The sequence below is a fragment of the Rana temporaria genome, chromosome 9 (assembly GCF_905171775.1).
Source record: "Rana temporaria chromosome 9, aRanTem1.1, whole genome shotgun sequence".
Classification (NCBI taxonomy): Eukaryota; Metazoa; Chordata; class Amphibia; order Anura; family Ranidae; genus Rana; species Rana temporaria.
The window spans coordinates 34,229,088-34,245,263 of NC_053497.1; the positions used below are offsets into that span (position 1 = coordinate 34,229,088).

Sequence of the window (16,176 nt, forward strand, 5' to 3'; positions counted from 1 at the left end):
GCCAGTATTCAGATCTTTGTTATAACATTAAACAATTTTATGGTCTGTGATTTGTGGTTACAGCCTGTTGGAACCCTGATCCTCACAGCCGCCCCTCCTTCTCCACCATTTTGGACCTGCTGATCACCATAGAGCAATCGGCCATGTTTCAGATGCCCTTGGAATCCTTCCATTCATTGCAGGAAGACTGGAGACTGGAGATTCATCAGATGTTCGATGAACTCAGAACCAAAGAGAAGGTGATTGGAGATGTGTATATACTGAGCATATAGTAGACCTATTTAGTTTGAATACTGTATATAGTTTAGTTATTTGGGTGTGTGATCACATGGACAACCTAAGGCATACATGATTTTGTGCTTACGTCATTTGTTTTTCATCTCTTAAAAAGGTAATACATTATTTACAGCAAACACAGATTTAGAGTTATTCCTGTTATTTAGGTATCCTGCTGCTTTCGGCACAGCTAAATTGTGACGCTCAGTATGCATAAGCCTCACCTCTTGTATTGATAATGCAGTTATTTTAAAGCTAAAATGCATTGCCGGTTGTTGCATGCTGTGTTCTTGATCATTACCTCTACCTTTTTAACGGTACAGCTCATTAAACAAGAGGAAAGGTTGTTTGGTGTTTCCTCAGCTATAACAGTGATCTCCAAACTGCAAGCTGGATGTGACACTTTGCTTGCATTTATCTGGCCCTTGGGGCATTGTCCCTTCCATCATATGAGGCATTGTTGCTTTCACTAATACGAGGCACCATTCCTCCCACTGACACCAATGATAATGCGCCATTTCTCCCACTGGCACCAATGATAAGGTGCCATTCCTCCCACTGGCACCAATGGTGGGGCACAATTCCTCCCACTGGCACCAATGATAATGCACCATTGCTCCCACTGGCACCAATGGTGGGGCACCATTCCTCCCACTGGCACCAATGGTGGGGCACCATTCCTCCCACTGGCACCAATGATGGTGCATCATTGCTCCCATTGGCACCAATGATGGTGCATCATTGCTCCCATTGGCACCAATGATGGTGCACCATTGCTCCCATTGGCACCAATGATGGTGCACCATTGCTCCCATTGGCACCAATGATGGTGCACCATTGCTCCCATTGGCACCAATGATGGTGCACCATTGCTCCCATTGGCACCAATGATGGTGCACCATTGCTCCCATTGGCACCAATGATGGTGCACCATTGCTCCCATTGGCACCAATGATGGTGCACCATTGCTCCCATTGGCACCAATGATGGTGCACCATTGCTCCCATTGGCACCAATGATGGTGCACCATTGCTCCCATTGGCACCAATGATGGTGCACCATTGCTCCCATTGGCACCAATGATGGTGCACCATTCCTCCCATTGGCACCAATGATGGTGCACCATTCCTCCCATTGGCACCAATTAAGGTGCACCATTCCTCCCATTGGCACCAATGATGGTGCACCATTCCTCCCATTGGCACCAATGATGGTGCACAATTCTTCCCATTTATAAAATCAATTGGGCACCATTCCTCCCACTGGCACCAATGATGGTGCACCATTCCTCCCATTTATAAAATCAATTGGGCACTATTTCTCCCACTAATACTAATGATGGGGCGCTATGTATCCATCAAGCCTGAGACACCAAGCCTGGGACAGTTTCTACTCCCTCTAGCCACACTCCAGACCTCCTTAAGTCCTAAAGGACCATAAATTGGCCTTTTGTTTAGAAAGTTTGGAGACCCCTGATTTGTAATATGTTTTTTGACTTTTCTCAACATCCATTGTATTCACACCCCCCTATATTCTGTAGAGGATGACATAAAACTAATTAAACCTTTGGATTTAGACACAGTAGTGTTAACTTAATAGCATTACCAGGTCACAGAATACTGTGGCTTGTTGCATGTTTTTTCTGATAAAAGTTGCTAACCTTGCATCCTATTAGGAGCTGCGTAGCCGGGAGGAGGAACTGGTGCGTGCAGCTGAGGAGCAGAGGAACCTGGAGGAAATGCTTCGCAGGAGGGAACAAGAGCTGGCGGAGAGAGAGTTTGACATTGTTGAGCGGGAGCTGAATATCATCATGTACCAAATGTACCAGGAGAAACCCAAGGTGAAAAAACGGAAGGGCAATTTCAAGAAGAATCGCCTGAAGCACAAGGATGGCAATCGGATCAGCTTACCCTCAGGTAGACTGAAAAGTGATGGTGTGGCCATTATTATTGCTCTGGAGTTGAAGATGTATGTGATTTGGTTGTTTTAGGCAACAAGAGCAGTTCTTCTTTCAGTTAGGCATTTAGTCAGTTTACCCATTTAAAGGGGTTGTAAAGGTTTGTTTTTTATTTTCGAAATGGGTTCCTTTACGCTAGTGCATTGTTTGGTTCGCTTACCTTTTTCTTCGATTTCCCTTCTAAATGTTTTTTTTCTTTGTCTGAATTTCTCACTTCCTGTTCCTCCTCAGTAAGCTTGCCCCCATCATTCGAGCTGTTCTGGCTGGGGGTTAGTCAGCGTGCTTACCCCCTCCCTTGGAACTACACCCCTGTGTTCACAGCATCTCCCCACATGGATGTAGTTCCAAGGGAGGGGGCAAGTACACTGACTAACCCCCAGCCAGAATGGATCGGATGATGGGGGCAAGCTTACCGAGGAGGAACAGGAAGTCAGAAATTCAGACAAAGAAAAAAAACATTTAGAAGGGAAATCGAAGGAAAAGGTAAGTGAACCAACAATGCAGTAACTTAAAGGAACCTATTTAGAAAATAAAAACAAACCTTTACAACCCCTTTAAAGCCAAAACTTTTTCTCTTCATGATAGGGTTGGGAAGGGCTATTGTGTCCCCAATGGTCTGAAAGGTGTGTGATGGCACTGGACGAATGTAAGTAGAGATCAATTGAAACCTGTAATAATTCAATGCTGGAAAAAGAGCATTTTCCTAACCAAAATTTAAGGGTAGGTAACCAGTTCTGGGCCTAGGCTGTTGCCTCTCTGGTCATTATACTCAACAGAAAGATAGGTTCTAGGTATGCGATTAGGAGCACCTACTACCAACTTCCATCTTGCTTTAAATTAATTTAAAAGTTCTATTTGCTGAGAACATCAATAATGAATTTTTGGTGAAGGGATTCCTCCTCTTTCAGGGCTTGAGAAAGCCTGGTTTGTGTCTGGATGCTAGTGTGTCTGTCAGCAGTGTACCCAGCTGGTTGAAGATTTACCCTTGCAAATTTTGGAGCCACTGTCATTGGAACAGGAAGTATTGGTAAATCAAAAATGATAGTTGCCACCAATTGGGATAAGAGGGAAATTCCGCTAACTTTAGAGAGATTCCATCTCCTAAAGTTAGCGGAAAGCATATAAAAAAAAGCATATACACTGTCACTGTACTAATGACACTGGCTGGGAAGGGGTTAACCTCAGGGGCAATCAAGGGGTTAACTGTGTGCCTAACAATGTGTAATGTGTGCTACTTTTGCAAATTGATGTGTCTGGAGAAGAAAACAGCCACATCGCTGCTCCGTGTCCAGAGCCCTGTGTTGTTAGTAAACATAGGGCTCTGTACTGTGATTTGCTAAGCTGATCAGCAGGTCCCACCCATAAATCATTGTCCGGGACCTGCTGGCCAACTTGTGCTGTATCGAATGACCGCACAGATCTGGCAGCGCGTGCGCCCCTATACCCAGAAATGCCAGATCACGTACATGTATGTGATCCAGTGCTGTGCCACAGTATTTTTACAATGGGGCGCTCCGCAAATGGTTAAGGGATTTATTACGCAGATAATTTTGGAATAATTTTTGATGAAATACTGTATTTATTGGCGTATAACACACACTTTTTTACCCTTAAAATAGAGGGTAAACTGTGCCTGCGTGTTATACGCAGGGGGCTATGGAACGTTTTTTTCCTGAAACTTCCCTCTTAAAGTTAGGGTGCGTGTTATACGCCGATAAATACGGTACACTTCTTATATTTGGAGTGCTATGATTTAGTTGTATTAATCCTCCACCCTCAACTGTTAATTTTTGGTTTTGCTGGAGTCAGCCTGCCTGTAACTGCAGACTTGCTTCAGAAGCTTCAATGTGAAGTCCCAATGGCCTGAAATACTCCAGGGAAAGATCTCCTCCCCTTCCAGCTGCTGCCCAACACAGTTTAAAATGTGGTTTCAGCTACTATACACTCTGATGCTTTGGTATCTACAGTATATATTATTAATAAGGGGAATAATCAATATATAGAAACTTGATGTTAGGCCAGTATGTGCATTGAAGCATTTATCTGAACACTCTTCTCATACAAGTGCCTGGAAGTATTCAGTATAAATTAGGAGCACCATTTGCAATCTGTGTGCATGACACTTAAAGTGATTGTAAATGTAATTAAAAAAAAAATAACAAAATGTTTATACTTGGAACATTTTCTGGGGTCCCCTGCCGGCACTCCTGGCTCCTCCCCTTCTCGGCGTGCCCCATAGCAAGCTGCTTGCTATTGTGCCACACCTGTGGACTTGCTCCCGAGCTGCACTACCTGCGTCCATAGACACAGACCGCATGGCTCCGCCCTGTCCCGCTCCCTCTTCACAGGATTTTGGCTGACAGCAGTGGGAGTCAATAGAGTTCCACTTCAAGCTAATTTCTTGCCATTATGCACTTTGTACATCCTCATTGCCAGGGCCAGATTAAGAACATCATGGGCCTGGTGCTGAGGATTTTGGTGGGGCCTTTTAGGCTGCATTCACACCTCCGCGACAAGTAACGCCGCGTACGCGGCGTATTTTGCCGCGAATAGTGTAACTTTTTTTTTACAAATCCTTCCTATTGCTTTGTATGGCCAAACGCCAATGCCGCCTGAAAAAAAGGGTCCGGGACTTTTTTTCATGCCGCAGGTGTACGGCGTCTATGAGATGTGAACCATCTCATAGACAGCAATGGGAATTCTCCCCTCCAGCGGCACGAGCGGCCGGCGTCGGGCGTTTTGTCGTGGAGGTGTGAATGGGGTGTAATAAATAATAAATAAATGCGTGGGAATGACATGAACGCAGCCCAGCCAAGGCAAGTGACCAAAGGCACAGAACCCAGAAGGAAGACCGGGTGAAGATGGAAGTGTCCAGGCCCCGCCTGATTCATCGCAGCACTGGAGGGCTCAGTCTGAAAATTGAAGTGTACCCTAATGTGCTAATATGCTGTGCATACTTGTACGTTGTGGCATAACCTACCCCAGGGCCTCTAAAAAGTAGTAATGTCAGGAAAGTTTACTACCGCTTTATTATCACAGGATCCCAGGAGCCTCTCATGGGGCCCCCTACTGACCCGGTGGACGGTGGCCCTTGGGCAGTGCCTAAGTGCACAGTTGCCAACATTTAAAAAATATTTTCAGGGCCACTTTTTTATATAAGTGCTATATTTAGAGTAGCTGAGCTCCCCGATGTTCCTCTATACATCATAGTAGTAATCACAAAATTAAATGAGTACTAATAATGGGGCAGAACAAATATGAGAACTGATATTTCCTTTAGTTGAAGTAACAAAAGTGTGTCCATTCTAGAGCTGGTAACATTGAGGATATTCAGTATAATTTTAAAGAACTGTTTTTGTGGGTAAGCGACATAGGGGAGGAGTATGGACGGTATATAAGTGGGAAGTATGTGCAGGTGAGGGAGAGGAATGTGGAGGGTCTAACAGTGGGCACTATGTACAGGAGAGGAGTACAAAGGGTACGGAAAAAAGCACTATGTACAGGAGAGGAGTGTGAAGGGTATGACAATGGGCAATATGTACAGGAAGAGTGAGGGGGTATGACAGAGGGTAGTACGTACCAGAGAGAAGTGTGGAGGGTATGATGGGGCAGTATGTACAGGAGAGGAGTGTGGAGGGTATGACAGTGGGCAGTATGTACAGGAGAGGAATGTAGACGGTATGATAGTGGGCTCTATGTATAGGAGAGGAGTGTGGAGGGTATGACAGTGAACACTATGTATAGGAGAGGAGTGTGGAGGGTATGACAGTGGGCACTATGTATAGGAGAGGAGTGTGGAGGGTATGACAGTGAGCAGTATGTACAGGAGAGGAGTGTGGAGGGTGCGACAGTGGGCACTAAGTACAGGAGAGAAGTGTATGACAGCAGGCACTATGTACAGGAGAGGAGTGTGAAGGGTATGACAGTGGGCGCTATGTATAGGAGAGGAGTGTGGAGGGTATGACAGTGGGCACTATGTACAGGAGAGGAGTGTGTAGGGTATGACAGTGGGTACTATGTATAGGAGAGAAGTGTGGAGAGTATGACAGTGGGCACTATGTACAGGAGAGGAGTGTGGAGAGTATGACAGTGAGCACTATGTACAGGAGTGGAAGGATATTTAGGGACTGCGTAGTGGTTAAGCGGGTCATACATGGATTGAAATTACGCCAATTATGCAGAGACCAGCATTGTCAGTCTATGTATGGGCTAGCTGGTTTTACACAAGTCAATCTATTAATCAACTTGAGTACAACCAGCCTGTTTTTTTTTCTTAAAACAATCAGTGCTGCCAGCTAAAGTTAGCAACACTGATCATTGTACGCACTGGCAGAACACAATAACACTGCAGGAGTGATTCCCCCATCCACAGGTCAGCAGGTGAGAGGGTGTGTGGGGACAGGCTGGGGAGAGATACTAGTCAGTGGCTGGGTAGGCACTGGTAGTATCAGAGCCAGTTACACACAGGTTACATACGCCACGATCGTTAGAGCGAGAACAATAATTCTAGTACTAGACCTCCTCTGTAACTCTAAACATGTAACCTAAAAAAATGTAAAGCATCGCTTAGGATACCAAAAAAAAATGTGCTAACTTAACTAACTGTTTTTTTAATGAATGAAACTTTTTTTTCAAAAAAACATGTTTGAAAAATTGCTGTGCAAATACCGTGCTAGAGCTGCACAATTAATCGTTAACAAATTGTGATCTCGATTCAACCCCCCTGACGATCTTCAATGCAGAGTTTGCTGATTCTTTAATATAACAAGTGGAGAGACTTTCAGCTATCAAAAGAAAATATCTGGGCAGTCTGCCAAGTTTTTAACAGGAAACATTGTAACTGACACTTCCTTCTTAGATCAAAGGGATACACTTCTGTGTGTAAAGAACAAATCTGGGCAGTCTGCGAAGTTTGTAAACAAAATGAAACATTGTAACTAACTAACATTGTAACTAAATTTAACCACTTAAAGTCCAACACTTGTTTCTTAAGTTAGAAAGCAATATTATTTGCTAGAAAATTACTTGGAACTGCCAAACATTATATATATTTTAGCAGAGACTCTAGGGAATACAATGGCTATTGCTGCAATATGTTATGTCACACTGCATTTTCCCACTTCAATGAATAATAAAAACCATAAAAACAAAACAGTGAAGTTGGCCCATTTTTTTTTTTTAATGTGAAAGATGATGTTACGTTGCAACAATCGTGAGAGAATCGTGATCTATCTTCTAAGCAAAAAAATTGCAATTCTCATTTTAGCCAGAATCGTGCAGCTCTGTACCCTGCAACATAAAAAGTGCAAAGACCACCATAGAGTAATTTTCTAGTAAAAAACAAATGATGATTTTTACATGTAGGAGAGAAGTGTCAGAATTGGCCTGGGTGGCGAGGGGTTAATTACCATGAGTAATATACAAATAATTATTATAAGCCCTGTGATCCTATCAGTCTGCTGCAGTGTGTCAGCTTGTATTTATATTGGCCGCTCTGAATGTAGCTTCTGACAGGCTGTGCAAGCAGGCCCGTATCTCCGGAACCATAAATGATAGCCGTCCCATATTTTAACCAGTTGTGGGGTAGCTCTTCCCATGCCTACCCCCAAATGTGGGGTTTCTGTGACCTCTGGTCATCGAGCTACAACCCCCCAAATTCGATCTTAGAAAAAAAAAATTCTTAAAAAAAAAAAAAAATTTTTTTTTTTTTTTTGGGCAAATGGGCCTATCTTGAGAAAGGGGCCTGGAGCTGCAGCTCCATCAGCCCCATTGTTAATCCGGCCCTGCTCATTGCACATGCATCGTGTGACCGAAACGCTATATTTTGTTTCATTTGTAAAGGCAAATGGCACCGTGCAAGTGCTCTAGTAATTATAACTTTTTTTTTTTTTGTCTGTCGCTGCTTTAGAAGAAAAATACAGGCAGGGGATGGGGAACTGTAATCTGTTTATTCACTGGAGGATAGGACCGTTCACTTGTGTACATGGATTTTTTTTTCGCTTCCGATCTGCATTTCTTCCTATACAAGTCAATGGCAATTGAAAGCAGCTTAATGCATATTGAAGCAGCTTGACAAGAAATCAGAAGCTCCTCTGAAGAAACTCAAATAGATCTCATAGGTGTCTCTGTCTGATCTCAAATGCAAACTGAATGCACCGAACACAGATTGCTCTTCAGACGGCACCACAATCCAGTGAGTGTGGAAGAACCCATATGGCTTGCAAAGCATAGGGGCTCTTTAGGCATGCATCCCTCCCCATTTGTTGTGTGGAAAAAAGAGATTACAGATCTCCAGCTCCCTACATAAATACTGAATGGAGGAGAGATGGAACACTACTACTCATGTGAACAAAAGATTAGACCCTAGACTATGTATAAGTAGTAGTTGAGTAGGCTTTATAAGTAACAGTTTGTATTATGAAATGCATGTCACCATGCGTAGCTTGGGGTGCCACTCTAGACAGGCATCCAAAAGATCCGGTCACTCCCACTGTTGGGAAAGGAGCCCATTCCAGGCTCTTTGCAACACCTGGGAAGAAAATATGAAACCGCCGCGCACAGCTCGAGTGCAGGATCAGTAAACACTGCTCCATCCAGGCCGTTCGCTGATTTATTTTGCCCCACGCACAGGACTTGGTCATGGATCTATGACCAAGCCCTGAGGGTGAGGTGAAATGCGTTGGGGAATGCCCAGGGCCGTCTTTAATATGGTTTGGGCCCTGGGCAAACATTTTTTTTGGGCCCCCCTCCAGCTTATTTTGGGCCTGGATGGTTCACATGTATGTGTTTTGGTGGGCCTTATTTGTGCAGGCACAGCAGCCCATTGATTTGAATGGGCTGCCATGCCTTCGTTTCCTGCAGAAAAAAAGGTGCATTCAGCATTTTAAAAATACAGTTGCCTTGAAATCCATTCTGCTTTTGCACCATGCTACTTACCTGCAGTTCTTGCACACACAAACGCACTGTGTTTTTAAAAGCGTGACCTAAACGTCTAAAAATGCAGCAAGTTTGACAGTGCAGGAACTGCAGATAAGTCACAGCAGACAGCCGAATGGACAGACAGTGCTGTATTTCAGTGCTTGATGGGCATAGGTGTGCCATGTGCGCAGCCTATTGCATGAGGCATGCGCTTTTCTTTGCAGGAAACACAGGCATGGCGGCCCATTCAAATGAATGGGCTGCTGTGCCTGCGCAAATGTGGGCCGCCAAAACACATACATGTGAACCAGCCAGGCCCAAAATAAGCCCATCAAGCAGTTAAATACAGACAGTAATGCCATGTGCTCTTAGGCCTTACTCAGCCTGGACTGCAGGTCTGGTCTGTGATTTAAAGAGTTTCTCTATTTTACACATGGCATGGCATGGGGTCCCATGGTGCTAAAGCAGAATGGACAGACGGTGCTGTGACCCCATGCCATGCCATGTGTAAAATAGAGGAACTTTTTAAAACACTGACCAGACCTGCAGTGAATCATCAAATATTATAAAGACTTTGGGCACACTCTACAGAAAACTTCTATTAACAATATAGATTAGCAAACAGTGAAATACCTTGAGGAGCAGGACATGAAGAAGTCAGCCTCGGGAAGAGCAAACTGGGGATGTTATAAAATCACATTCTAATTCACTTTTATATACAAGCAGCACCCAGTGGCAGGAAGGGAGAAGTGCACATCTAAAGGGAAGCCAGGGGTGCTGTACATTTTAAAACACTGGGAAGGGAAGCAGTACTGGCACTGGCTGCGTGCCACTGATGATTTTCAGCCTGATTTGTGGGCAGCACAGGGGCTTAACGAGCGGCTCTGCTTTGGGCCCCTAACAGTGACAGGGCCCTGGGCAGCTGCCCCTGTTTTCCCTATGGTAAAGACGGCCCTGGGCATGCCCTACATTGAGCCGCGTTCACTGATCTATCACTCAGGCTGTGCTGTTGTGCGGCGTTTTCATATTTTCTTCCCAGATGAAACTTGTTTTTTTTTTTGGGGTGTTTATTGTTTTTATTTAAACTGCCTTAACTATTTTGGTTCTGTCTGCAGGATTTGAACACAAGATCACCGTACAGGCATCGCCGACTCTAGACAAGTGCAAAGGTCAGGGGTCAAGCAGCTACAGTCCCCCTGGGAGCCCCCTGATTATCCCAAGACTCCGAGCTATTCGATGTGAGTGTTCAACTATATGCAGAAAAAATAGGTGTAAATGAATTTATTTACATTAAATGCAAGCCTTTGAGGCGTCTATTCATAAAAATGTGTACCGGTATATGTTTTTGTACAGCTATCTGCATGTACATTCCTTCAGAATGGGGTAAACAATGTCTACCTTTGTATTTTTCTCTTTCTTCCTTCTCACTTCACTGCATGTAGTGGAGGGCTAACATCATGAAGGAACATTGCTACAGCCTCATTGGCTAGAATTTCAGAAACCGGCATTGTTGCACAGCCATTGGCTGCCTTTCAGCAACACAGCAGCGCTAAGGCAGGGACCCCAGAGAGCCTCCCCCTTACATCAGGGTGCCCAGAGAGCCTACTCCTTACATCAGGGTCCCCAGAGAGCCTACTCCTTACATCGGGGTCCCCAGAGAGCCGCCCCCTTACATCGGGATCCCCAGAGAGCCGCCTCCTTACATCGGGGTCCCCAGAGGAGCCCCTCCTTACATCGGGGTCCCCAGAGGAGCCCCTCCTTACATCGGGGCCCCCAGAGGAGCCCCTTCTTACATCGGGGCCCCCAGAGGAGCCCCTTCTTACATCGGGGCCCCCAGAGAAGGAAGGACCCTGAAGATCGCAGGTATTACTGTAGTAGTGCCAACTACTACAGTGGTTGTCAGCTTCCCTAGCCACCTCTCAGGTATGATACGAAACAGGCCTGACATCATCAAGTCCAGAGCCTTGTTCTGGGCAGGAGGACACAGAGGCATAGTCCACTGCATGATCCTTGGGAAGCACCTCCTGCGGGGGGAGGATCGGGTAAGTAAAACTGGTTCTCCTCTCCCCTTGACAAAACAAGCCCCACTGCAAGGGTTACCTTTTTTTTTTTTTTTTTTCCATTTGCCTGGAGTTGGGCTTTAAACTGGATGTAAACCTGATTCACGAAAAATTTGACCAAACACATATATCTGTAGTGTTTTCTTATCTCTCTCCAAAACACTAAGTCCCATTTCTTTCTGCTATTTCGTTGCTCTGTTATCAGCATGATAACTTCTGACAAGTTCTCTGTCAAACACGATAAAGCCTGAAATTTGTGTTGTGGGAGGTTGCTATGAATTGATTAGTAGAGAGCTTGCCTTGTCACAGCACAGCTCTGCACATTCCTTCCTTCCTTCCTTTGCCTATGTGGAGTGGGGTATGTGCCTTTTCTCCAATCAGCTGTCACACAGTGTGTGCCAAGAATCCGCTCCCAGTGCTGAACAAAAAGAGAAAATCCCTAACACATATGTGAAGGTTTAAATCCACTTTAGGCCATTTTTTGTCTCCATAAGCTTTTTTATTTTATTCTAAGCACAAGGTTTATATTTTTGGTATATTGACACTAGTCTTGTACTCTGTTGTCATAAATGTATGATTTCTTCTAGAACCAAACAACAAGCTTTCTTTTGTGTTCTATCGCAGTGACCCCAGTGGATGGCAGTAAGACCTGGGGGCGGAGCTCTGTGCTGAAAAAAGAGGAGGTGGCTTCGACCAAGAAGAAAGGGAGGACATGGGGCCCCAGTTCTACACAGCCAAAGGAGAGAGTCGGCGGGGAGGAAAGGTGAGCATCCAACATGTTCAACCCACTGCTGAATTCATAGAGAGGTCGCTCTACATATATTGGAGGCGATTCTGTAAAGCATTTATGGATGTTATGGTCATGTTAGAACATCGTTCACAATATTCATGAAATCCAATGTGCACACTTGAAACTATAAACGCCATGACCTGGGGGCTGCTTTACCAAAACTTGAGAGTGCAAAATCTGGTGCAGCTCTCCATAGAAAGCAATCAGCTTCCAGGTTCTTTTGTCAAAGCTTAAAGTGGAGGTCCACCCTAAAAAAAAAAAATAAAAGTCAAAAACGCGGAAAAAAAAAACATTTATTTTTTATACTTGCCAGAAAAGGCTGTTACTAGGCAGATCGTCCTGATCTGCCTCTTTCTCGCCCGCGGTGAGGTTCTGTGTTCTTTTCGCGTTGCCTCCTGGGAAATGGAGGCATCGCTGCCTTCTGGGAGACACAGGACGGTGTGCCCATTCACAAAAAGCCGCGCAACTTGCGCATGCGCAGTAGGAAACGGGCAGTAAAGCTGCAAGGCTTCACTGCCTGTTTCCCTTAGGCCTTGTACACACGGTCGGACCAAACCGATGAGAATGGTCCGACGGACCGTTTTCATCGGTTCACCGCTGAAGTGGCCTGATGTGTGTACACACCATCGTTCCAAAAACCGAACAGGTCAGAACGCGGTGACGTCAAACACACGACGTGCTGAATAAAACGAAATTCAATGCTTCCAAGCATGCGTCAACTTGATTCTGAGCATGCGCGGGTTTTGAACCGATGCTTTCTGTACTAACCATCGGTTTGGACCGATCGGGCAGCGGTCCATCGGTTCGGGTTTGAAGCATGTTTTAAAATTTTGGACCGAAGGAAAACAGACCGATGGGCTATACACACCATCAGTTTGGACCGATGAAACTGAACCTCGGTCCATTCTCATCGGTTTTGTCCGACCGTGTGTACAGGGCCTTAGTGAGGACTGCGGTGCCGGTCCGAGGGACGGATCGACCTCGGGTGGCCGACATTGCAGGCAACCTGGACAGGTAAGTGTGCTTATTAAAAGTCAGCAGCTGCAGTGTTTGTAGCTGCTGACCTTTTATTTTTAAGCTGAAGTTAGAAGATGATTGGCCACCATGCACAGCTACACCAGATTTTGCACTTTCCAGTTTTAGTAAATTCCCCCCATAGTGTAGTAAAAAGTGAGCACACAAAAAGTACACAGAGTGTACACATGGTTGGCCTTTCAAAGGAAAGGACCCTGGCCCTGATCCCCCCCGGGGGTGCAAGACTCCATTGTGCTGTGTGAAAAATGCAAAAATAAAAAAGTGCTATGGGTGCCAAAATAATACACCTTTCAGGTGGTATAAAAAAATTCCTCTAGTCTCAGCCAAAATGCCCAGCCCAGGAGTCGGGTGTGAAAAAAAAAAAAAAAAAAAGCATGAAATGCTGTGACTATGGATCCCTATTAAAACTATAGTGAGCTACCCCAAAGTCAATTATTCTGGCACCCATAAAAACTCGTCACCATTTCCCTTTGTGGATTGGGTTTTTGTGCATTTTACATGCATTTCTTTTGTGTTGCGGCGTGAAAAAATCCAGACATGCTGCATATTTCTACACAACTCTGCAGTGGCACTTGGAGCACATAGAAAACAGATGTTGTCTGCGTGTTCTTACAGAGACCTACGTTTTTATATATATATATATATATATATATATTATAATATAATATAATATAATTTTTATTTATTTTTTGGATGTATTTATATATTTTTTGGTTGTATTTTTTTTTTTTTTTGGTTGAACTAGATGGACTTGTGTCTTTTTTTTTTTTTTTAACCTGACTATATGTTTACTAGCGGAGATTGGTGATTTTTCTACTCTGGAAAGCAGCATTTTTTTTCAATGTGCCTTGTTCACATTTAGGGCGAGTTCATACCAAAAAAAACATTCTCCAGATCCACTCAGAATGCGTTTTCTGCATGTGCGTTTTTTACCCTTTTTTTATGCATTCCGGTTTGTTTTTGATGCATTCCAGGTGCTTTTTTTTTTTCCCTTCCTGTTTTTTTTTTTATTATTCACTGTACTGTGGTATGATGCATTTTACTGCGTTCCAGTACAGTCCTGTGCAGGAAAAATGCAGCACGTTCTGTTTTTTTATTTTTTTTCTGGAACCGGAACGCACTGGAACTGCAAGAACTGATGTGAGTTATGGCTCTGAAAACTAAGTAACCTACTTTCTATGTGTTTTGGATGCAGAAAAAAAACACTGGAAAGCATGTGGTGTAAACTAGCCAGCAGAACTACACTGCATATGAACACCACAAACCAAAACTGCTATTTAATAAATGTGTAATATTCAAAGCAAACTCCCCCATCCATCCATGTCTCCATCATTCTATTTTGTTGAGAAATGCCTTAAAAAAAAAAAAAATCCTAATGCCCCGTACACACGATCGGAAATTCCGAGAGCAAAAGTCTGATGTGAGCTTTTGAACGGAAATTCCGACCGTGTGTATGCTCCATCAGACTTTTGCTGTCGGAATTTCCGCCAACAAAAGATTGAGAGCTGGTTCTCAAATTTTCCAACGGGAAAAATTCCTATCGGAAAATCCGATCGTCTGTTGCAATTCCGACGCATGCTCGGAAACATTGAACTTAATTTTTTCGGCTCGTCGTAGTGTTGTACGTCACCGTGTTCTTGACGGGAGGAAACTTCCGAGAACTTTTATGTGACCGTGTGTATGCAAGCCAAGCTTGAGCGGAATTCCTTCGAAAAAAACATCCAAGGTTTTTCCGACGGAAAATCCGATCGTGTGTACGCGACATAACATCTCTAGCCACAGCCATCTTGAGTAAGGGCAGATGATGTGTGTATCAATTACTTATCTCAGGCATGCAGGCAGGATTGTGTGCTTGGCTAAGAATTGTATGACAGCATTTTGGCCTAGGCCAGAAACCAGGAAGCAACTGAAGAAATGTAAAAAAAATACATTTAAAAAATTTCAATATACGGTAATATACCTTCCTATCTAATTACTATTGATGGCAGCACAAGGATTACAACATTTTTAATGTTGGTTGAGAGAGTAAAGTTCTGCTCTAAATGCCACCTTTGGGTGAGCTGTACTTATTTATTTTTTTCCTTCAAACTTTATTGCAATGTCAAAATGAGCGAGCTGCACTGTGTATAAATAATATGTTATGCTGAGCCTTAGGCTGAACTTTGGTCCGTTGTGCGAGTACGCCAGCGTATCTACTGATACGCCGGCGTACTTTCAAATTTCCCGCGTTGTATCTTTGTTTTGAATCCTCAAAACAAGATACAACGGCATCTGGGTTAGATCCGACAGGCGTACGTCTTCGTACGCCTTCGGATCTAAGATGCAATTCTTCGGCGTCCGCTGGGTGGCGTTCACGTCGTTTTCCGCGTTGAGTATGCAAATTAGCTATTTCCGACGATCCACGAATGTACGAGCAGCTGTCGCATTTTTTTACGTCGTCTCTACTCTGCTTTTTTCGGCGTAGAGTTAAAGCTGGTATTTCGTGGCGTATAGTTAAACCTGCTATGTTAAGTATGGCCGTCGATCCCGCGTTTAATTTGAATTTTTTTTTTTCGTTTGCGTAAGTCGTCCGTGAATCGGGATGGACGTAATTTACGTCCAAGTCAAAACAATGACGTCCTTGCGACATCATTTAGCGCAATGCACGGCGGGAAATTTAGGAACGGAGCATGCGCAGATCGTTCGGCGCGGGGACGCGCTTCATTTAAATGAAACACGCCCCCTACTCGCCGCATTTGAATTCCGCGCCGTTACGCCGCTTGAGATACACTACGCCGCCATATCTTACGGCGCAAATTCTTTATGGATTCGATTCAAAGCCAGGTACGGCGGCGTAGCGTATCTCAGATGAGATGCCCCGGGGCAGATCTTTGTGGATCTGCCCCTGTATGTATTTTTCCTCACCGCACTGCTTGGCACCCGGGGCAAAACTGGCAAGTTGGTTCACTTTATCTGCAAAGTAAAAGGCTGCATTTTACTATCCCTTGTTTCTGACATTTTTACCAGTTTTGTGCATTGTCGCATTTCATTTGTTTCTATGCACCCAGAATTGCAGACGGGAATGGAGCGGCGCAAGAGCCCTATGCCCCCGTTCACACTGAATGCGGCTTTGAAATTGTGCGACTTCACTTGAAATCGCA

At 44.4% G+C, this 16,176-nt stretch overlaps 1 protein-coding gene across 3 annotated transcripts in view; it reads left to right on the top strand.

Annotated features, from left to right (window-relative positions):
* Nucleotides 1-16,176, top strand: part of MAP3K10 (mitogen-activated protein kinase kinase kinase 10) — an 89,160-nt gene that overhangs the window by 56,991 nt on the left and 15,993 nt on the right. For all 3 annotated transcript variants that reach the window (XM_040323137.1, XM_040323136.1, XM_040323138.1), the window contains 4 exons: nt 64-239; nt 1,952-2,192; nt 10,267-10,389; nt 11,836-11,974. In XM_040323137.1, the coding sequence (XP_040179071.1) occupies nt 64-239; nt 1,952-2,192; nt 10,267-10,389; nt 11,836-11,974 (679 nt within the window). The remainder of the gene's footprint in view (nt 1-63; nt 240-1,951; nt 2,193-10,266; nt 10,390-11,835; nt 11,975-16,176) is intronic.